Here is a 24740-nt window from a genome sequence, read left to right as displayed (position 1 = left end):
GCATGTTCATAACTTACTTTACAGTACAATATATTGGTAAACTGTATCTATGGTGAGGTGAATTATGCTAAAAGAGCTGACTTCAAGAGGAATCCTATTTATTTTCTTACATAAGGGGAGTTGTACTTATTTGGATGTAAAAAATGATATTGAACTTTTAAAAAATCCATTCCACCATTCCAGTATTCCACCATTCCAGTAGTCCATTCCACTGTTTATACACTCCCTGCAAAGTACACCGCAAGCTCAACTCGAGTAGACTATGTGTCTACCTTTTCTTTTTAATTATTTTTATTTAATCAGGGAAAATAGCATCAGCCAAAAAGGCTGTTTTTCAGCTATGCCCTGAGAACACAAATACAATATGAGTAACTTACAGTACATGCATACATACACAAAATGAAGTTACAACATGCAATACAATTTCTTAAATTCTGACACAGTTTTAGTACCATAAAGTGCTGGTAGTAATCAGTTCCAGATGGCTGTGCCCCTGTAGGCCAATGACCGTTTGCCAAAATTAGTTCGAACACTGGGAACATATAACCTGTGTACGTTTCTACCAGAGCGACCAGTGACATCTACAGCAAACGAAAAAACTCCATGTAAATAAGGAGGAGAAACCCTGTTGACAATCTTGAAAACTTGAAGAGCGGTATGAAAAGTACACCTTTCAGTTAGAGACAATCGCAAATTAAAGTATCAGAAGATGGTAGTGATGATGTAATTTAGAATGAAGTCTCTCTAAACGACAAGTACCAGCAGAATTTGATGGTGACCACACAGTATCACAGCAATCTAAAATGGGTAGAATATAAGCTCAGTACAATAACTGCAGAACATTAGAGGAAGCCGGCTTGACTCAATTTACAGCAAAAAGTTTCCTTCTAACTCTACTAAGAACATAATCCACATGAGCTTGCCAAGTAAGATGTTGATCCAAATATACTCCCAGATACTTAGTAGAAGAAACTTGCCTTAAAATATCACCATCCAATGTTACTGTAAGATTCAAACCTCTAGTTCTCTGATGAGAACCAATAAGCATACACAATGATTTAGATACACTCAACCTCAATCTGTTAACAACCAGCCAAGTAAAAATATTTTCTACTTCAGCCTGAAGAGTTTTTTCAACAGAAAGGTCACTATGGCTGATGTGAAGCTCAGTGTCATCTGCATACATATTGATATCAGAAAAAGTAATAGCACCTGGCAAATCATTAACATAAATAGAAAAAAGCAAGGGCCCCAGAATTGAACCTTGAGGAACTCACTTTGATAGACCCACTAGATGACAAACAACATTGAAAAGTAACTGGCTGCATTCTATTATGTAGAAAACTCCTTAACCATGAGTGGGTACTATCACTAAAGCCATAACAAGCCAACTTCTGCAATAAAATAGAATGGTCCAACAAATAACAAGTGCAATCATAGCAGCCAAGTCGCTAACCGTATTATAAGTGGAAGTATCAAGTGTGGTTTTGTATCACATGCCCATCCGGCAGTAGTCCCGTGCCAAGTTGGGCTGTTTGTACAAGCCTGGATGGGCAAGAGACTAATCCGGCAGCAAAAAGTTCTGGATCACATGATCTCAATAATGACTGACTTGCATCATACCTTTACATCCTGTGTCTGTTTATATAGTAAGGCACTCATTATTAAAACAATGCTAGAACTGCATTTGGCTAAAACTAATCTTACCACCACCACCAACAACAACAACACATAGCCAATATATTCAATAAAAGTAATGAAATGTACAATATAATATTCAAATATCTCTAAAACTACAAAAAGATACATTGATGTTTCAGCACAATCAGTGTATGTAGCTATGTGGACAATATAGTAATGTTGTTTAGAATACATTATTAGTTTATAATGCACTGGATTCAGGCTTCTCACCATCAGGGGCACCCTCTTCATTTTCATTCAATTTTTCTTGATCTTTGTCAACCTTTTTCAATTTGAAAAATCCAAGCTGAAAGTATATAAGTGTATAAACAAGAACCTATAAACACAACAAATACTTACGAAGTAGAGAACAACAACTACAACAATGATTATTAGTACGCCAATTACAATAGGAACAATAATGACCCAAGCTGGAATGTCATCATCATCATCAGGTCGAATAAATGGTGCACCCTCCAATGACGCCTATAAATGTGGACACATTGACACAAGTAGATGAGACGCGAGATGGATAACTTACTGATGCAGCATTATTTGCATCACCACTACCTGGCTCTTGAATGTAACTTTCTACGATCTCCACTGTTGCATATACTGTGAAATTCCAGACTGATCGAGTTTGCTACAGAAAGAATCAGGAAAACTGTAAAAATTTGAAACACAACAAGGTACAGTATAGTATATTTTGAACTTTAGGAGAAAACATGGCGCTTTAATATCCAACAAGGGACTTGGAACAGTTACTATCAAGTTGTGAAAAAATGACCTAACTTGCACATGCATACACACGCACAGATGTACACACACGCACACACACACACAGACATACACACGCACGCACGCACACACACATACTGCGAGTATCAGTCTAAGCCATTACTTGTGTGGGATTAATTGTTTGCATTTTTAAATATATAATAAAACACATACTGTACATGCCATGTCAATATAAATAACAAACAAACGTTACTACTGTTGTCCTTACAAAGAAAACTCTGTCGTCTGGATAAGCAGTGATCCTAACCACTGGGTTAATGGTGGTTGAAATACCAGATATGTTACACACAATCATTACACAGGACGGATTATTCCCATTTAAGCATGACTACACAAAGTAATGAAGGAAAATGAGACAAAGTAAAATTGCATAGACGTAATTCTTACTATAGTTGTATCAGTACCAGCCATTGCTTGCCTCCTTCGTCTTCTTCTCTTGCCTATTGTTAAGTCTTCATTACCTTGATTTCCTTCATTCCCTATTTGGTTGGTGTCCTGAGGTTCGAGCAAATCCAGCGGATTAATGTTCTCATTGTCACAGGTTGCCTGTCACATGACAAGTAATACAAACTGTCAGTATTTCTCTAAGGGACTTCTGTATAACACACAGTATGTTACATAGGTGGCTGAATAGAGGATGCTCCAGCAACCCCAACTTTTTTACTGCCCCTTCAATTCAAAGCTGTATTGCACAATAGTCGTCTTGCAAGGATTCCAGAAACTGGTCAATTAAAGATCAAGATACTCTAACAGAGCAGTCACCCTCAAGCATGTATTAAAATTTATTAACTGCTAAAATCTCTGAAAATGCCCCAAAATTCAATCTCCTGATACCTAATATTCAAAAATTTCCTGGTGGGGGGGAAGAGGTACCCCCAACTCTAACACCCTTCTGTTTCCTAAGCATTAGACTTGTGGTCCAATCTAAAATCAATCTATTGCCATAAGCATAGGTCTTGTATATTACATTTTGTAAATAAAAGTATACTTCGCAATCCATCTTAAGTTGCATTGGATTAATGGTATAACTGCCTTACTGTACATGAGTATACATGTATTGTAAATAAATAACTTTTTGGTTTACGCATAAACATGCCTTAGATGAACAGTCATTCATGTATGCAGTGGTGTTTGATAAAACAACATACCCCTTCTATCTGATATGGATAAAGATAAAATCGCTCATCTCCTGCATCGTAGGGCCAGAATATTGTGAGTCTGGCATTTGGAATTGTGGTTGGTCCAGCATTATCAACAACAAAGTTTCCTTCTACCCGTTGACTTTGAGATGACAGATCGTCAACACTGCTTTCATTGGTAATAACAGGATTACTTTCACCCAAGATGACTAATCCGGGATCAAAAAATCTATACACAAAAGGCCTCAGAATTATAATTGATAAATGACATTATCTATTTGTTGATATGAATGCTTGTATGTACATGTAAGTATACTGAGCCATGTATCAAACAGTACAGTAGCACTGCCATATTATTTAGTAGGGTCCCTGCTAAAATGAATGGCGCCCAATATAATGGCCCATCAAAATGCTGCCATTAAAAATCATATGGAAATATCATATGCAATGAAAATCACTTTCTTCGTGCATCTAACATCAAATCCAGTACTAAAAACAAGAAAACGACTGAACACTAAATTTTAAAATCACCAAACAATTTTGGTCTGCCTAATGCCAGCCTGAAGGCTACAGGCCAAACAAAACAACCAATGGCCACCACTTCACACCACAATAACAAAACTCGTGTGTGGCATGAGCCCTTTCTCAAGCCTGCACTTTACCTTTCCTTTTATCTTCAATCAATCACAAGGTCATCTTTTACACACAAAGAAACCACACAGAGGTAATCATTCTTCATATTAACATTTCCTTTAAAGGAGCATGCCAATTTGAAATGGTTATGCTACCGAAAGAGGGAACAGATAGATACATATAGCTGCACTTATCGCATGGTGACCACACCCTTAAATGATCAGAACATGTGGCCACCACACCCCCAAAGCAATCAATCAGAGCACAGTGACCATGATCTGCACAGAAAACAAGACATGGCAACCACACCCCTTAAGAATATATTGCATGGCTTTCTCAAGATAAGTAGAAGTACTCCAATAAAGCAGTCACGTATGTATGTCTAAGCTATACTATAACAAAAAGTTAACAAATTAATTTTGAAATGAAGTAGGGTTAAAAGTGTTATATAATTATATAAAAAGAGAGATATATGTACGATTGTACATATTACAACATAACATATTATGTAGTTGTGTATGCTTTGACATTGAACAGATGGTGGTGGAAACATGCCAATGTAAGAATTTTCCTACTTAACTATGTTGTAATAGCCACACTCATATTTCATATTTCTTGTTTCACTACTTTTAGTCACTGGTTCATTGAATTGCACTCTGTACACACACTACACTTGCCACGCCACACCACACACGTGCGAGCGCATACACGTACACACACACACTATACTTACACTTGGACACTGACATCAGCAATTGCAAACACTGTAAGACGTAGACTATATGTATTGTCACCCACTCTAGCAGGATTTTCAGGAAATGTACTATACAAAAAAAAGCATACACAAAGTTATAATTTTTTCAGATACACACACACACACACACACACACACACACACACACACACACACACACACACATATATATACAGGCCTCATTCAAATATGTACACTGTAGGGATATTATATAACAACAGCATTCTGGGTCACAACCAGAAGATACACAATACTGTATCTACATCCATTAATACATACATACCTGGTAGCTTCAAAGAGCTTCGTAAATGTTCCTTCAGATCCTTGTACATTATTACTTTGAAATCGAAACACAATTACGGTCTACAAGTTAGAAACAAGACAGAGTTTGTGAATTAAATCATTCATCCTTTTGTCCCAAAATACAGACAGTACTGTGTCTGTGAATTGACTCTAAAAACATTTATTTTATTTGTAAACATTCTTACTGTTTTTTCCTGTAAAAAAGGTTGGCCTAATTAAAGCACAACAGTGACCCAGTAACGTTTAACAGGATATACAAACTGTTATTACTTATATAAGTACCGTATCATTTGGATTAAATCGATCACTTATCAAACATGATGTAGTACTAGTTGTTGTACGGGTGGTATCACAAGTCAGGGAAATTGTGGTCTAAGAATTAAGAATAAAACTGTATAGTACATGTTATACACACCATATAATTATATTATGTAGCATATTGAGGTGAACATATATACCATAAGCAAGAATAATATGTACATATGTACTGTGTAATGTGCATGTATGTATGTATTTATGTATGTATGTACGCATGTACGTATGTATGTAAGTATGTACTATGTAATGTACAGGTATGCATGTATGTATGTGTGTATGTATGTATGTATGTATGCAAGTATGTATGTATGTATGTATGTATGTATGTATGTATGTATGTATGTATGTATGTATGTATGTATGTATGTATGTATGTATGTATGTATGTATGTATGTATGTATGTATGTGTATGTATGCATGCATGCATGCATGCATGCATGCATGCATGTATGTATGTATGTATGTACGTATGTATGTAATGTATGTACTAGGGCTGATATCACAATATTTTGAAAGTATCGATATCGTGATATTTTGTTATTAACTATCGTGATACCATGCCTGTACATTATTGTCATTGAAAAATCCATTTGTTATGCAGTAGTTGGCTAAGAATCCTTGTAAGTCATAACCTGGTTACCCCTGCAGAGAGGTGTGAACACCACCTCAAAGTATGTGTTACAAACTGTTACTGTAAACAAGGATGTTAGATGCTACCTTTAAAGACTTTCTGCAGGAATACTGAGCAATACACTATGTAGCACCAGCTATGATTGACTTATTTGTAAGTATCGTGAACTATTCAGTATCGTGAACTATTCAGTATCGTGAACTATTCAGTGTCGTGAACTATTCAGTATCGTGAATAGTGGCTTTAGTATCGATCGTGATACTAAAATGGCAGTATCGCTCAGCCCTAGTATGTACATCTCTCACAAACTAACACAAGAAATTTATTAATAGACCCATACCAAGAGTTCATACATATATCCATATAACAGGTTAATTTCGAAGGGGAAATTTTCAAAGAGCAGCCGCTAAAATAAATTTCGAAAGTATAATCTTCAAATGCTCTATTGTCATGCTTAACGCCACTAACATTATTTTTGTAAGTGTGTGTGTGTTAAATTGAGTGAAGACAGTGACCACACGTAGCGGTACAATAGAAACTGAGACATTCATTAGGTGTTGTTGTATTGGAACTGCTCCACTATAGGAAAAGTGGTTTTGCCAATGGGAAAAGGGTAATCTTCACCGTCGATTTGCTGTGGGCGTGGCCATTGCAGAGTCAATAAAAGCAAAGGTGTTGGCCTGCTAGGTACGGAAAGAGACATCATCATCATGTATTCGACAATTCATTCTGTACTTCATCTACCAAGGATGATAAGATGTGGATCTGTTTACTAAGTGGACAGAATTTGGCCAGCCTGGCGCAAGGCTGCTTTATATTCGAAGAGTTAAATTTTTGTAGAAGCTGTGTTCTTCGAATAATTCAAAAATTAAACTCCTTCGAAAATAACCCGTTATACGGTGTATATATATTGAGGAGAGTATCCTACTCTCACATACCCCTGTAGAAAGGCGTATCGTGCAGTTATGACGTAACGACAAGATGTTGTGATTTGTGACATATGAGCAGCCGTAAAAGCACAAGAATCGTTAGCACCATTTCAAACTCACGACGCTCAGAATAGCCGTATTCGCAAATGGCCTGGCAAGAAACAGCTACAAAGCAAGTTACGAAGTGGTATGAAGAAACGATTGTATATAGTTCAGTGAGAAACACTTAGAGCTAGAGTTAATTTGGTTGCTAGCAATGTTGTTGGGCAAGTGTATAATCAATACTATTGACATCATATTATACAAAGAAAAACAGGTGACTCAGAAGTGCTACGTCATAACCTCACGATACACCCTTCTACGGGGGTATAAGAGAGTAGGATAATCTCCTCAGTACATATATTATGAACTCTTGCCCATACTGCATACTCTGGGACATTTGTTTGTATGTCTTACTTGATTCCCTGTTTCAGCAGGTACAGCTCGGATAAAATTGAAGACATTATTAAAGGTCACAGCAATTCTTGCCCCAAAAGCATCCTCTGCAGCATTAGTTATCCTTACTGGAATATCCAAGGCAGTGACTATCCCAGCCACAACACCATCCTGGTCCACTGCATTACCATCACTATCTCTGAAGTAAAACAGTACAGTACAATGTATGTACAATATACAAATAAGAAACTGCAAAAGCACAAATGTACCCACAGCAGCAGGCCAAAGAGGAGGGAGCCAACTTTGGCATATATACAGTGGAGTTTTGAAGGACGCTACAGGCATGGATATCATTGTGGTGTCACACCCCTCCAATAAAATTTTAGAATAGTATTAAAATACAGATTTTAGAGTAGTATCAAGACTATACTATTCAAATAAACAATGTGTGTGTGTGTATGCGTGCGTGTGCGTGTGTGTGTGTGTGTGTGTGTGTGTGTGTGTGTGTGTGTGTGTGTGTGTGTGTGTGTGTGTGTGTGTGTGTGTGTGTGTGTGAGAGCAAAAATTAGCTTAAAAGACAACTGGACCAGAAGAAAGGACCATAACCGTTTTGTGCACCATGCAGCAGCAGGTATTTGCTGAACCATGAAAACAGAGAAGTAATACAAAGTAATACAAATGATCAATACACTTACTGATATTCAATATCATCTTCCAATACCTGCACCTGAAGGTCAGGCACACAAGTGGCGTTTGAGCACTCTATTAGAAACGGCGTCTATTACATAGTGCACAAACATTAAATAGTACAGATCGACATGGTGCTCACTGTTGCAGTCGTTGCTCCAAGAACAGATAGAACAGGTATGGACAATGGGTTTAATGCACTGTTTCCATCCCACGTGGGGTTTGGTTCTCTAACCTCTGCCAATCGTGGCAGAAACTGTACTGTAAATGGCGTAGTCGTGTCAGTAACTCCATCCTATTATGAAATGAAATCAACAGATAAAAGCACACATACCATACGTTTATATACTAGATATCCAATACAAACATTAATAAAAAAAATTCACATAAATAATGACAGAAAAAGTGTAATGGTTGAATAATGCCTTAGTATAGGGGTAACATCTAGCAACTGTAGTAACATGCACATGTTCACCTGGAAAATAGCCGTTGATTGGATACAATTCTGCATTCCTATCTCCAGATCCAGTGTACCATTAAAGGTACCTCTAGGAGGGTTAGCTGTCTCATCCAACAACATCACTCTGCTGGGCACTCCTCTTTGGACTGACTGGGCATCCACTGACAATGTGTAATTGATCTCTGTTGAGGTATACAAAATTAATGAAATACGAAGGTTATCACCAGCATCAGTAACACTCACGCAACATGTTTTCTAGTCCAGGTCCTTCGTATACCATGCATACAGATATATTGAAACTGCACGAAAACAAAATTTATCACATCACATGCAAAATATTATGTGTTATATGCATACAGAAATATGAAGGGATGCATTTGAAGGAGCTATATCAAGAAACGGTGAAGCAAGAGTTCACAGTATAAAATTATTAGTAAGGGACATGCCTTACTTTTATGAACTCTTGGTAAACAGTTTGTAAACTATTATACCAACTCACCAAGGACGATTGAGTTCAACACATGACAACTTTGTATCATCAAGTGCTGTATCTGGCATAAGGTTTACTGTAAGTCTAGCAACTGGCCGTGTTCTGTATTAGCAGCAAAATAAAACCATTATACAAACATATCCATCTACAGTCAACAGCACTATATAATAAAAGTGTTACTATCATCTCTATAACCACAGACTAGAATGCCTGATGTACTTCTAGTTGTACAACTAGTCAAGTCTCAGCTGACAAAGCCTTTAAAAGGTTCTGAACGTGCTGCATTTACAAAATGATATCCACAGTGAACATTATACACATACTACATGTCTAAACTGATTACTTTCTTGCCAAAATTTTCTAGAAAGGCAGCAGGTGGGTTAATGGACGAAGTTCTAACTTGAGTATTTTAACGTTGACCTTTTTTATGTGGCCTTTCCATACATGTGGCCACTAAGATAGGTTCCATTATATCATTAATAACATACCTTAGCACGAAAACTTGCTGTGATAAGTAAGCACCAACAGCCAAGTCTAGATATAACATATACAGTGAAAGTTAGTTCTAGTACCATAGAACTACAACAACACTACCACACACACACAAGTAGTCAATGTATGCTTTAGTCTCATGCCCAACCGGGCTCACGCTAATGCACAAACAGTGTCTGGTTCGAATTTCTTGGGTGCGGAAGTGCAATTCAGTCAAAATATTGGCTGGCCAATCAAGTAGCTGCATATAATAATCATTTAAAAACAGTGAAAAACCATTTGAAAATGACTAGGAATAAAGTAAAACTCAGAATAGGGCATTTACTAGATGCAATCTCTTCAGTAGAGAAGATAGCTTCATTTCTGATGAAACATCAAGTCATGATTCTCCAGTCTTATAAGGTGAGATCGGAAAACAAAACTTGACAGCAAACATTTTGGTGAATGACTGCTAATAAATGGCTTTAAATCATCTACCTTTTTATCTAATTCCAATACATCCATGCAATTGTGCAACTCGTCGATTCTGATTGGCCAGCCAAAACTGGATCACACTTCCAGGCCTAAGAAACTCACTAGATGGTATTTCTGGTTGGGCACAAGACTACCATTGCTCAGGGTCAATATTTGAAAACCAGTGGTATTGCTGCTACAATGGATTGAACTACTCAAATGTAACTTCAACGACTTTACATTTGTATGGTACCATACTTTGATAGAACATTCAGCTGAAAGACAGAACAAGTCAAAGTATCAATCATTGTTGTTCAACTTGGTTCTCCAACAAAGTGATAGAACAGAATATAGTGAGCAATTAAAGCATTAAAGTTAAACCTTTGATGACACCTTGGGGCTAAGTATAATCATCATGGCATAAAGATTATGTATTGGGCAGATATACCAAGTGGAAAATTATCTAAATCAGATTGTATTTAGAACTGTACCCAGCTACAAGCAATTCCAATTCATTGGCACCCACAGAAAAAGGTTTACACTAGTTAGACTAAGCAAATGTTAGACCTCCGAATTCATGGGCACCAACCACTCACACGCTGCACTCTCAGTGACTGTGTCTTGTTACAATACATGAACTGCAGTCTTTCTATATAACAATATCTAGTACTATAAACTTGTTGAATGTATTTCTTGAAACTTTGTTACAGTCAGCTGTCTAGAGCACACAAAGATATTCCACTATAGTGTATACAGAGTTTAATGGCCTCAATGTGTAAGCATCCAGGAAATGTTTTAGCTTGTCAGCTATTACAGAAATGCTATCAGAAGCCAAGGTGACTGTAGTTGTGGGACACTTCTTGGAATGTACAAACAGAAACCTTGTAAGGACTCTAAGAATAGATATGCCCAAATACAGAAGTAAACAAAATTGAATGTTTCCACACTGTAAATGAACACACACATTCACACTATTGGACTGTACCTGACATGGGAACTATTGATAGCCCAAGCACATGACAACAACAGTATGGTATACATTGTATACACTCCATGACAATACAACGGGATATCTCAATCCTAAGAAACCATAAAGCTCAACTGTCTCAACAGTGACTAGATACATACAACCCTGTACGGTCTTCATTTCTCACATGCTGGCTACATTCAGCACACAATACTGTGCATGCCATCAAAGGTATAGATAAACTAAAATGTAAGGTGGACTGACAATAGACAGATGGTTAGGTGTGCGATCATGCACAGACGCATGGCACACATGCACAGCAAATATAACAGTGCAACAATGCCTTGTTAATAGCAAAGAAAGAAAACAGAAAGTACACAGCACACATCAGTATTTGTAACCATGCAATGTCAATAACAATATCATGACAATTATCATACCATTGTATTCATTATTGTCCACATCTACTCCACTGGATAGAGATGTACCAAAAGATCGTAGACTGGATAAACCTCCCATAACATTCAGCTCACTTCCAACAATAGTCTGTGCAGAATTACATAATTTAACACACATGCATGCATGCATGCACGCACACACACACACACAACACACACTGTTACATGTTGGCTCATGTAAAGTGATGGCTATATGTTACATACTCACAGTTGTCATAAACCAAGAGCTTGAACTCTTGACTGATTTTTTAGTACACTTACTTTTACCAACATTTTACGTACTCCAGTGCATGAATTGCACACCTGTGGTCACACAAGAAGTCTGATTTGAGTCAAATTTCCTTACATTTGATTGGTTATTTTAGATAGTCAAATCCTAAAACTTTGCGACTACAGATGTGCAATCTACAGTACAAATTCTCTGCCCAGTATACTCATGGCTGCACTTCAGTGCAGAGCTTCACCAAGACAACCATACTATAACAACTACAATTTTTTCTACTATACGAAGCCACTAATGAGCCCATAATACACTCCCACAAAACATAAGCTCCAAACACAATGTTTTCAGTGGCGCACCCACTGTGAACCACGTCCCCATTCAAGTTGTTGTCACTATTGCAAAGCTTCTCGAACAAAATACACATGAAAAACAACAAAATGCATAAAAATTTAACCAAGTACCTGAACAGGAGTCTGCTGAAACAAGACATTGTTCTCATCATTGGCTCCAACATAAATGTAAATGGTTCCTGACTGATCTCCAAATGGAGCACTGATTGCAACATCTATAAAGAACAAAATTCATCAATACAAAATCGATGAACGTGCAATGGGACCCAAATGAACATAAGTTAATTCAAAGGTTAATGTGGCTCACTTTACCACAACTAATGAAATATTCGACCTCCATCAACTGATGGTGGCTGTTTTGGTAGGTGTACAGGGTCCCAGAGTCCTTTAGTATTATATTTCGGAAGGCTCCGTTTCCATATCAATACGTAATGAGCATAATTACACACTATTACAGCAATTCGAAGTGTTCACGTGACAAAATAATCAAAATTAAGTCATTTCCGGAATCCGGAGTATATAAACTGCCACGTGTTCGTCCAGACCGGCTTTTTATATTGCTGCGACAGCACTTCGACTTTCATCTCCGCGCTCAACTAGTCAAGCCATGACTGATCCTGGCGAGAAGACGCAAGAAACGCTCCTGAAGGAACTGTTAACCGCTGTTTCGACGCTTCAACAGGAGGTCGCCGACCTGAAGGCCGGAAATGGAGAACGCCAACCCCGCAAAAGGCCTCGCGATGGCGATGGCGCCGATGACCAGCCAATCGCTCGCATCGAGCAGGACGACAGTGGTTCAGAGGGCAGCGATAGCGACCCCGAACCGGACCTTGAGCTTCCCGATAGGAAAGCGAGGTTTGCACTCTCTGAAGAGGGCGAAGCCTTCTTCGAGGCCACCTTCAAGTCTAAGATGGAGTATGCGACCCGGAAGGCAAAGGCGGCCAAATACGGCCAGCTTGATTCAAGATGGACCAGGTGTCCAATGCTGGGCCCGGTGGTGGAGGGTACACTCTCCTCAGAGGCCTTCAAACAAGATAAGGTGGCCTATAGGTCACAGGAAATGTGGCTGGAGGCAGTTGGACCCCTAGCAGCCATCCTGGAAAGAGCTGGCGAGGATAACCTGACACTCTCCGAGGTAATCCCAATGGTCCAAGCCTCACTGATGTTAATGGGGGATGCCTCACATCATCAGTCTTCCCAACGAAGACAACACCTGCTGCAACATTTCAATCCCCAGCTGAAGAAGCTGATGAACGACCAGGACTTTGAGGATGCTGCACCCTACCTATTTGGAGAGGACTTTGCTCAGAAGGCCAAGAGCAAGCTGGAGTCAGCAGCGGCCCTGCGAAAGGCTGTGTACCAACCAACCTCCAGGGGGAAGACGGGTTTTCACGGAGGCTACTCCCGCAAACAACACCGGGGCTACGGGGGCAGCCGACAGAACAACTTCGGCCCTGGAAAATACAAGAAGAGACCAAACAGTTTGGCGCCAGCAGAGGCAAAGAAATGACTAACAACTATAAGCAGTACGTCGTCAACACCTTTAACAACAACTTTAATAAATATTGTCAACCCTACCCTCACGTTAACACCACAGGGTTCACAGGCACATCACATAAATGTGTTGATAGGCCAGATGGACTTGCAAATAAGCAGTCCCAGTCTGGCAGGGAGACTCGCTCACTATGTTCCCAATTGGGAACAGATAACACAAGACCGATGGGTCTTAAATGCGATAGCAGGGTACAAACTAGAGCTTTCCCAGCCTCCATGCCAGGGGCGGCCCAGCCAGGAGACCCATTGCTCCCAAGAGGAGCGGGAGAAGATATCCCAGGAGGTCAAGGAACTTCGGGCCAAAGGTGCCATAATAGAAGTCCAGCCCTTCCAGCTCGGCCTTGTATCCCAAATCTTCTTGGTGGAGAAGAAAGGGGGGGGACAGAGGCCAGTGATAAACCTCAAGGGCCTCAACAACTTTGTGAAGACAGAGCACTTCAAGATGGAGGGCCTCCACATTCTCCCAGACCTAATCCAGCCGATGGACTGGATGGTGAAACTGGACCTGAAGGATGCATACCTTCAGGTCCCAATTCACAAGGAGCACCAAGGCCTCCTTCAATTCCGATGGGAACACAAGTTGTACCAATTCGTGTGTCTCCCATTCGGGCTGACATCAGCTCCCTGGGTATTCACAAAAATAATGAAACCAGTGGTGGGGATGCTATGGCAGTTGGGAATTCGTCTGATTATATATCTAGACAATATCTTAATTATGCACCAATCCAGGGAACAACTCATATTGCTCATTCCCTCTTGTGTGCCAAATCTTCCAGGCTCTGGGCCTGATGGTCAACAGGGAGAAATCTCAGCTCACTCCCCAACAGGAGATAGAGTTCCTGGGATTCCTAGTGAACTCGGCTTCCCTACACTTAGCCTTCCCTCCCGAAAAGATGAGGAAGACACAGCAGGATGCTCGAACCCTCATCAACCGGCAGGTAGTCTCAATAAGAGACCTGGCCAGATTCGTCGGGAAGGCCTCAGCCTCAGCAAGAGCCATCTGGCAAGCACCTCTGCACTACAGGGCCCTACAGAATATGATACATTCTGTGACTGGGGAGGATCAATCCCTAGTGAACAGGATGTCCAGGTTCAACGTCAAACTCCAGCTCACCCTGGAAGCCGAGAGGGACCTACAGTGGTGGATATCACTAGACAGGAGTTCCCTGATAGTATCACCCCTACGACCTCGCAGGCCATCCATGACCATCGAGTCCGATGCCTCCAACATGGGTTGGGGAGCACGCCAAGGGGAAACCCGGACAGGGGGACAGTGGTCAAAGGCAGAGTCCCTGAACCACATCAATTACCTGGAGCTCCTTGCAGCATTCCTAGCAATCCAGTGCTTTACGAAGGAGAAGTCCGGCATAACTATACAACTGAAGTTGGACAACATAACTGCGGTGTCCTACATAAACAGGATGGGCGGGACTCACTCCCAACCACTCTGCAATCTAGCAGTGACCATATGAGAATGGACTCTGCAACGGAATTTATACCTAGCGGCAGAACATCTCCCAGGGGTACAAAATACAGCAGCAGATCAGGAGTCCAGAACTGTGAGGGACAGGTGCGACTGGATGCTGAACCCCAATATATTCAGCAGAATCCAGTCCCAGATGGGGCCTTGCGGGATAGACCTATTCGCTTCCCGCCTCACAAGACAGTTACCGAGGTATTTCAGCTGGAGACCAGACCCAGAGGCAGAGGGGACAGATGCCTTCAGCCAGGTTTGGTCAATGACGCGGGGATATGCCAACCCCCCATGGTGTCTGATACCTCGATGCCTGTCACAGGTGAATCATCAGAAGGCCAGATTGATCATGATCACCCCCCTTTGGAGTACTCAACCATGGTTCCCAACCATCCTGGGACTCCTGGAGGATTACCCGCGGCTACTACCCTCAGTAGAGGATCTGGTTATGCTCCCATCAGACCAGGAATTCATAATGAGTCAGGGAGTTCCAGACTTAGTTGCATGGCCCATCTCAGGGAATCCTTTGAATCACGGGGAATTTCTTCACAAGCTTCAGACCTCCTCTTGTCCTCCTGGAGGTCAAAAACGCAATCCAACTACAATTCATTGTTTACCAAATGGACAGATTGGTGTCATCAATGGGATAGGAATCCCCTTGTTGGACCTGTAGAGGATGTTGCCAATTTTCTAGCCAACTTGTATGAGAAGGGATACCAATACCGTTCCCTCAATGCCTACCGTTCAGCAATTTCATCTGTCCATGCCGAGGTGGATGGTCAACCGGTGGGGCAGCACCCCCTGATCACCAGGTTACTCAAGGGAGTATTCAATGAGAGACCCCCCCCCCCCAGCCAAGATATTCTACTTTCTGGGATATTGGAGTGGTATTAAGGTACTTGAAACAATTGGGTACTAATGAGGCACTTACGCTTCGCTCACTTACTCTAAAAACAACAATGCTCCTGGCATTGACTAGGCCTTCAAGGTCAGTGGATTCTTCAAGGTCAGTGGATTTGAGTAAGATAGACATCAGAAGCCGGTCCTTCACTGCTGAGGGCGTAGTCTTTAAACCCCAGCACTTGTCAAAACAAAGCAGACCATCAAAACCCCTAGCGGATTTCTTTTATCCCAGATTTCCAGACGAACCACTCATCTGCCCAGTGGTCACGATTCAGGCATACGAGAAGAGAACTCAAGAGTTCCGTGCCCCTATCTCAGGCAAGGACAGTGGGAAAACCACTCTGTTTCTTTCCTGGATTGGAAAGCATGACCCAGTCTCCAGCAGTACGATTGCTAGATGGCTGAAGAATTGCTTACAAGAAGCGGGTATAGATACGGGCATATTCAAGGCCCATTCGGTGAGAGGAGCTGCTGCAGCAGCTTCCAAAGCAGCTTGCTCTGGTGTTACCATCTCTGACATCCTACAGGCAGCAGATTGGTCATCCGAGAGTACCTTTCGGAAGTTCTACCACAGACTACCAGCTGGTGACAAGAGCCAGTCCACATACGGACGAGCTATCCTTTCATCAGAGGGGACTTCAAACTTACATATTGATATGGAAACGGAGCCTTCCGAAATGTAATTTCCGAATGGCTCAGGGCATGTAATGCCTGCATGCCATTAGGAATTACATGAGGAAGGTGAAGTTGAAATATCAATATGTCCCCCCCTATGTACCCTCCACAAATGTATCTATGCATAGCTTCATTACATTGTTAATTCTTTTCCAGCACATATGCACAACCTTTAGGGCACCCATGCCAAGAGTGTGGATCAGTCATGTTCAAGCTGATAACTACAAAGAGCCGGTCTGGACGAACACGTGGCAGTTTATATACTCCGGATTCCGGAAATGACTTAATTTTGATTATTTTGTCACATGAACACTTCGAATTGCTGTAATAGTGTGTAATTATGCTCATTACGTATTGATATTTCAACTTCACCTTCCTCATGTAATTCCTAATAGCATGCAGGCATTACATGCCCTGAGCCATTCGGAAATTAATCTTCAACTTTCAACCTATTCTTTACTATTATGTATTCACTAACTACCAGTGCTCTGGATACCTGGCACAACTACCAAGCAAGCTGTTTACCAATTAACCTGTCAAACTTCATTTCATTCGAATGAATGAACAAATACTTGAATGTGAGTTGAATAGCTCCAACTATACTAATTAGATTTAAATACTGCATTCCATAATGATGTGGGGGAACTAGACATATGGAAATTTGGCATTTAATGAAGTTATGTGTTGATGGTTTAGTGGTGGTCACAGGCTATGCCTAAACTAAACTGTGAGGTTTTACTATCATTAAAAGTGTTGAATCAGTACAACTGTGTGTGTGTATTGCAAACTTGTGAAATCACTGAAATATGCAGTTTATATGCTGTAATTTTGTAACAGGGTTCTATTTCGAAAGATTCATGAATGTTAGTTAATGAATGTTCAAACCCTGCCAAATTCATTTGGGCCCTAATGTATTAAATTTGGCAATTTAGCTATTGGCGGACTGTTATATTGGCAAATGGGTGGCTCTTTCACTGGCAGTAGCCGTGGATCACTGGAGTATCATATTGGCAGGATATTTATTGTGGGAGATATAACCAAAGTTTTGCCAATTCGCCACAATAAAATGGTCCATCATAACCATTTACAGTTTTACACTGTACAAATACACATCACAAATTTAGTTGAACGGTACAGCCAAACTGTACACATATTCTCTAGGACCTGCTATACATACCACAACAATAAACAAACCTTCTAATCCATCACCATTGATGTCACCCAGTTTGGCCATTGCATGACCAAATCTACCAAAAGGAATGGTACCATCCAGTGTTGTGAACAGTGATAAGGCTCCCTATAAAAATTATAACATCACAATGTGTGTAAGCATATGTATGTGTTCATTACAGTGCATATAGCAAAACAATTCGCCATACGAATGCACAAAAAAAAACTTCTTACTTTATTTGGTAAAAACATTTGATCAAAATACACAATGGCAAGTTTTCATTAGCAAGCCAATCAACTACATTGTACATATCTAGTAGCACATTATGTAATTACAGCACATCAATCAGTACACTACTATATGTGGTAGATAGAGTTGTGTGTAGGCTATATTTTATGTACATGTATGCTCATTTCTCATTGTTAGTAGGGCTGCAATGAATGTCAAAATTGAGTACCCGGATATTTGATAACATTTTAATTAATGCAAAAGTGCTAGAATTCTCTCTGACTGAACTTGTCTTTACAATCAATTTTACATGGCAGAACAGTCCATCTTGTAGAAATGTAGCTGGTATAACCAACACTATTTCAACTGTAAACACTTGCAATTTACTAGTAAACAAATATCCATTCTGAATGGTAAATTTAGTATCCGGATAAAATCTTAACAAACGAATATCCGAACGAATCAAATATGTTTTGCAGCCCTAATTGATAGTAGGCACAGTTTTTTGGAGGCAAGATGGTTTTTTTAGAACCAGATAACAGAGAAGGAGAGAGCTACCCAGAAGCAGCCACTCTAATTGAAACAAGTAATAGTTTGAACCTCTACTGCAAGTGACTATGTATCAAGTGTACTATGTGATCACTGCTACACTGGAGCAAGACTGAGCAAACAGCACAGACAACTTGTAGAACAAAACTTACTTATTAACTTACTGAGGTTATCGTTCATGTCTTGCAAGTTATGCTATACTCATATGGAAAGCCACCATATGCAGAGATGACCATGTACGCATGAGATCAACAATGAACTATACAACAATTTGTTAACATGATAAACTATTAAGAGGGCTCAGGGGTGTGGGGGGAGTCTGTTACGTATCAATGTGAAGACAGTGGTCTGTTACTATATGTGATTATAACTTTCCTTTATTGGTACCTCATTAAGATATTCATACTAGAAGCACAGTGAGCTCAACTTCATAATTACAGGGGTTGACATAGCTACAGTGTGTTTGACTGAACTAAATTAGATGGTACATTACGTACACAATGTTTCTGACATGAATTATAATTTTCGTATGCATTAAATGTATTCACTAAATAAACAACACCGTTTTGACTGTTCCTTTTCTCAACCTGACATCAATTTTGGTATGTATTGTACAGTATGCCATCCTAGACTAGTTTTGCACATGACTATTCTACTTTCTCAGAATCACTTTTCCTTCTGAAAATTCTTCCAAAATAAGCCATATCAACTTCCATAGCCTACATGACCATGTTTACCTTATATCAATGATATAAGTATTAATGTACTATTACAGTGAATGAGATCAATTATCCAGGAAACCTTTCCTGGTAGTCAACAAAACACATGGCTTAACTAAAAAGGAAGTTATGGTATAGAAAATTTATGGTAAACTACTTTTCCTTCCAGATAATTTGCACACTAAACTTTCCCACACATAAAGACAAACATATGGAGAGATCCTTGCCCATCAATACTGTGTCTATTAATGCCACAATGTGATATGGACTTGACAAATCAATACAAAGGTCTGAAGATGGTAACTGTAGTATTACTTTACTATAAGGCTAAAATATCCACTCGACAAACCACAAATAACAACACCAGTAAAGCCACTGCCTGTAAAAGCTAACCGGATGTAATTAATTCATGTCACAATTGTTTTGTGTATTCAAGCGCCAATACAATACTGTGTACGGATGTTGGCTCATGTGATGCTCTAGTTTGTAGTGAAGGAAATCCAGCTAAGACCATGGAGAAGACGTAACTGGCCATGGCTTGGCCATACCCAAAGCACAAGTTATACTTCCAAAGCCCAATAGTGTATTGACTTGTGAGATAATGCAATAAAATCACTCAAGAGTTTGCCAACACCTTCTGATGTGGCAACACTTGTACTAACCTGAAGACAAAATTCCTTTGGTAGAAAGGGAGTGGTTAATGTAAGATATTTCTAGCAGGCCCACATGATAAAAATGCCTTTTAAGGGGAGATCAGAACGTTAAGCATTCCAAAAGGACTGTTATGTACACTTTAGAGCATTACTCAACAAGTATAGGATGCTTTTCCGAGGATTCTTGTGGCAACAATTGGCTATGATTACTAATTTGATTTGACAACTGCTCAACATATGATTCTGTGCTGTGTCCAGTAGTCAATTCTGACTAAACAATGTGATCTCAGCCCCCCACAGATTATATCACTGGTGCAATGTGTGTTATGATACCATAGTTAGACCAACACAGTGACTGTATCAATATTGGGTCACAATTTTTTAAACTTTCACTATCCCACAACATATGCTCTTGGTGACTTGATTGTGCAAAGTAAGAAGGAAACTCTCGTTCACCCTGTTTAAGATGGGTTTGTTGAGTATAACAACATGGACTCCATGCCTCAGTGACTTCCAGCAGCTTGACAAGAACAAAATTAATCTCAAATAACAGACTGGCAAAATTCCAATAATTTCACAAACAATTACAGTTGTCAATGGAAAATTGCTGCTGGCTTCTATTACAAGAAGAATTAAGAGTGTCATACGAGCTGAAGCTTTGTTGTCAGGTATTCTTCCAAGCAGATTTTTAAAATGGCTTCAGCAAAAGGCAGGTTACATTTACACTGTACACTATAGCTATGGTTGAAACAGTGTTACACAGGGTGAGCTAACTTGCACATAAACAGTTTTTTTTTTAATCACAGGTGACACCAAAAAAGTTATCATATTTACTTGGTTAAACACTGCAGCATTTATTATCTTCGTTCTAAAAATTATATTCAAACATGACCGCTACTCGATGTTCGAAAATGATGTTTTAAGCCCTTTAGTTAATCACTTTCAAAATCGATTGTGGCACCACTCAAGTACAGGCATTCAAATCTATACCCTTTTCCCTAACATGGATATAAGCAGTTCTACACAATATTATAGAAATGCACTTAAAAGGAAGGTAGGCACATACGTACATTACATGCAAGGGTGCACATCTGGATCTATCAGCATGAATGAAAATTACTTACACCATTGTTTCTGTAAACATATACTCTTCCGAATTCAGGACTAGAAATTCCAGGAGAGTACATCGGTGCACTTATTAGCAGATCATCCATGCTAAAATAGTACACATTAAACAAAGTTAAGTAAGGATTCTATATAGAAAATTATTTAACCATAATATTGTACAATTAGAGTAAATATAGTTCAATGGACCATACCCACTTCTCAATATAGGGGATTCCATGGATTCTAATTTGTGTGTATTCTGTATGCATACACATGCATGTGAGCATAACATCTGCTTGTGTTTATGTGCGTGCATGCAAGAGATATTATGGTAAGATAATGAATATAGTAATACTAGCTTGCACACATTAAAACAAAACAAAATTAACAATTTAATGAGCATGCATGGTTTGCTTGTGTAGTAAACAACTTAACTCACTTAACAAAGCAATTTATAGTCGGCCAAGTATGCAAACTTTTACGCTACAACGTTGCACTGAAAATAAATCATGAGATAGTACAGCAGACTAATGCAATGCCATTGCTTTACACAAGTACATAACTAATTTATTTGGATGGGAAAATAAATACATTTACAAGCACACATGATCTCTCCACCTTGATCTGTACCACACCCTCATAGCTTGCACTGTGCATAATCATATTTAGCATGTACAACACTGTTGGGCAAATACTATGCTTCCACATAAATGCTTTAGACATGAATGAAGTATGTACAGCAATGGCATGGTGTTTAGTCTAGCTGTGAAGTCAAGAATGGAACCAATTTCCTTGACAGAATTACAAGCATGATAATTTTGCATAGTCCATTAAGATTCACAGAAACAGTCAAATTAGGCACAGCCAGGTAATGTACTAACACTCATGTACCGTTTAACTACTTAATTTCTCCAATAGTTAAACCAGCAACTTGAATAGACAGTAAAGTTATGTCAGTCAATATACATGTAATGAGCATACAACCACCACATGTAGTATGACATAGTCACAGGACAACATAGTCACACGAAGCCATCACACATACCCTGATCCTGAGAAATCTACTGCTGCCATAGCAAAGCCATAGTATGCACCAACCTAACAAAAAAACATGCAATGATGTTAAACAGAGGATGTAAATAATGTACAACTTACCTGGTCCCCGGCCAAGGGAGGATTTCCCACAGGTCTCAGCTCCCCATCATTGTTGGCATAAATATTTACCTGCACAGACAGACTGTTGTGATACAAATGAATGACATATATACACTATAAATGAGATCATGGAGATGTAATTGACATGATCAACAGAGCAGACAGGTCTTGTTATTTGACAATACTCCAATGTCATGGAACAAAGTGTCAAGCATGATCAATAGACTGTTGCTAGAGTTTCCTGACAACACTTCAGAGACTGCCCTGACATACAAGGCAAACTGTATCATATGATAACAATGTAGGATGATAACAATGTAGGATGATAACAATGTAGGATGAAAACAACTGAAACCATCAGGACCTGACCATATTGGGTGGTATACCTTCATGCTTTGCTGACACCATATAAGGTTGCTCAGTGTATGCATCATCATCGACATGTTTGACATACACAAACACTTTATTGAAAACACAAACAAACTCACCCTGCCTCTGTAGTTACTGAATCTTGGGACAGAAACGATAAAATCTAAAACAAATATTATACACATACGCACAAAAAGAGAAGCAAAATACATACCAAGATTTGCAGAATTAATTCGTCCCGTGGTCACTTCGTATCCTTGCCAGCTGATTGAGTCACTACCAACTCCATTACCTGAGAACGTTGTTCGTCCAAGACTACTTCTTCGGAAAACAGCTCCTATGATAAATGCACGCATATCACATTGACACACACAGTAAGTTGATATAACTTGATACCTCTCCAAGCATAGGTTCCAGGTGCTCCAAGAAAGAAATTCTATGAATATTAATCAATTTCACCATAATACACATATGAATAATGACAAACACTAAAAGAAACTAAGCACAGACAGTATGAATTATGTAGAACACAAATTTAAAAAATAAATAAATAAAAAACAAGGCAACTTACTCCACCGATAATGTCACCAGAGGTGCCTGCTTGACACTGTCCAAATCCAAAGAAACTTCTACTTCGTCCTAGAATATTGCAGCAAAACATACTTGTTTAAACACACTTATATTTACATTTCACTACTAATGAATTAGTATGCAGGCAAACAAGCCCATTGTATCATATCAGTACGCAGGCGAACAAGCCCATTGTATCATATCTGTGCTTAGGAACCATTTGTGTTAAACAATACATCCATGTCTATCGCTTGTACATGTGTAAACACTGTCATTGATAATTAGAATGTATTTTAAAAATCTTGTTATAAAAATCTTGGGATACAAGATAAACTGCACACTAAGCATTTCCACCTTGGGTATTACTTAAAAGGAAGGTCAATAGCCACAACTGATAGATGCCACACATAATCCATATGTACCCATTCTCTTGATACAAATAAACAGAATATGTATATGTCATGATTGTATTCAATTTCACTGGGTCTAATTTGTAGTGTTACGACTGAATTTTTAAAAAAATCAAGATCACACCCATTTTTAGTGTGTAAATCAACATGTATACTCACTATCAAAACAAGGATCATAACTCTCAAATCCTCTTAGATCTCTATCCGAATGGTAACAAATACCAAAAGGATTTCTGTCAAATCCACCACCAAAATCTAATCGTCGATGTGCACAAACCTATACCCCAAGGGTGCATGGTGATAGACATGCCCACCAACAACAGCAGTGACGTCATACCAAAAAACTATCACCAGTTGACTTGAGCGTCGAACCCAAAAACTGTCCACGTTTTTCTTCTACTACATTGACATCAGAAACACCAGCTCCAAACATATTTCCTGTGACACAATTATGATATACACATTTCAAAAATATTAATCTAAATACTAACCTGCAGTGTCATACAAACGATTATCAGGACCAGTGCCATCACCTCTGAGGCCATCACAGCTACCAGGCTCAATGGGACATGTGTATACAACCCCGGTAACGCTACTAGTTGGCTCGAAAGGGTCTCTGTTAAGCGCAGCACCTTGTGCTTGCCCGTACGGAGCACTGACCACAATTCTAAGTATTGTGTGGCTGAAATAATACTGCCACCACACACAACACTACACACTTACCGGGTATTAGCGGCATTGCCGCCTGAAGTAAGTTTATGAAGAACTAGGGAGTATCCAAATAGATCATTTGGAGTTGTGGTAATGTTCTCAGGCGATCTACGAATAACCGGCTCGAATGTGTCTATGATCTCGTCAATGGCCACACAGAATATAGGGAAAAGTAACAGCAAAATACTTCCTTTCACCATCTTGTCTCTCTTAGAACAGTATAACGTTTTCTTGGCGGGTTCTACTCGCCAAGACTAAAAACTCGCGTATTTCCGGGATCTTATGCAATTA

The 24740-nt window shown here is 39.4% G+C and overlaps 1 protein-coding gene across 1 annotated transcript; it reads right to left on the bottom strand.

Moving 5' to 3' along the window:
• Positions 1-1732: 1732 nt before the first annotated feature.
• LOC136249458 (integrin alpha-9-like) lies at positions 1733-24740 on the bottom strand. Its single transcript, XM_066041468.1, has 30 exons — positions 24462-24740; positions 24230-24405; positions 24076-24176; positions 23898-24015; positions 23330-23397; positions 23155-23194; positions 22973-23095; positions 22878-22921; positions 22390-22458; positions 22280-22332; positions 21252-21342; positions 18002-18104; positions 12313-12416; positions 11611-11716; positions 9747-9792; positions 9268-9360; positions 9012-9067; positions 8784-8950; positions 8451-8603; positions 8317-8399; positions 7643-7820; positions 5590-5679; positions 5288-5367; positions 4984-5073; positions 3627-3846; positions 2866-3024; positions 2687-2806; positions 2222-2323; positions 2041-2166; positions 1733-1987 (listed from the first exon to the last, which is right to left on the bottom strand). The coding sequence occupies exons 1-30, from the start codon at positions 24647-24649 to the stop codon at positions 1883-1885; spliced, it is 3252 nt and encodes a 1083-aa protein (XP_065897540.1). The 5' UTR covers positions 24650-24740; the 3' UTR covers positions 1733-1882.

This window comes from Dysidea avara, chromosome 3, assembly GCF_963678975.1.
Source record: "Dysidea avara chromosome 3, odDysAvar1.4, whole genome shotgun sequence".
Lineage (NCBI taxonomy): Eukaryota > Metazoa > Porifera > Demospongiae > Dictyoceratida > Dysideidae > Dysidea > Dysidea avara.
The sequence above is the reverse complement of the archived record's forward strand: the minus strand, read 5'-3'. Positions and strand labels throughout refer to the sequence as shown.

What these genes read in the sequence shown, in the direction of transcription:
- LOC136249458 (XM_066041468.1), bottom strand. Translation starts at nt 24,649, where the DNA reads ATGGTGAAAGGAAGTATTTTGCTGTTACTTTTCCCTATATTCTGTGTG. An exon ending in CTGCTGAAACAGGGAATCAA is followed by an intron (nt 5,680 to 7,642) that starts GTAAGACATACA and finishes CTTAATTCTTAG; the next exon opens with ACCACAATTTCCCTGACTTG. An exon ending in ATGCAAATAATGCTGCATCA is followed by an intron (nt 2,167 to 2,221) that starts GTAAGTTATCCA and finishes CCACATTTATAG; the next exon opens with GCGTCATTGGAGGGTGCACC.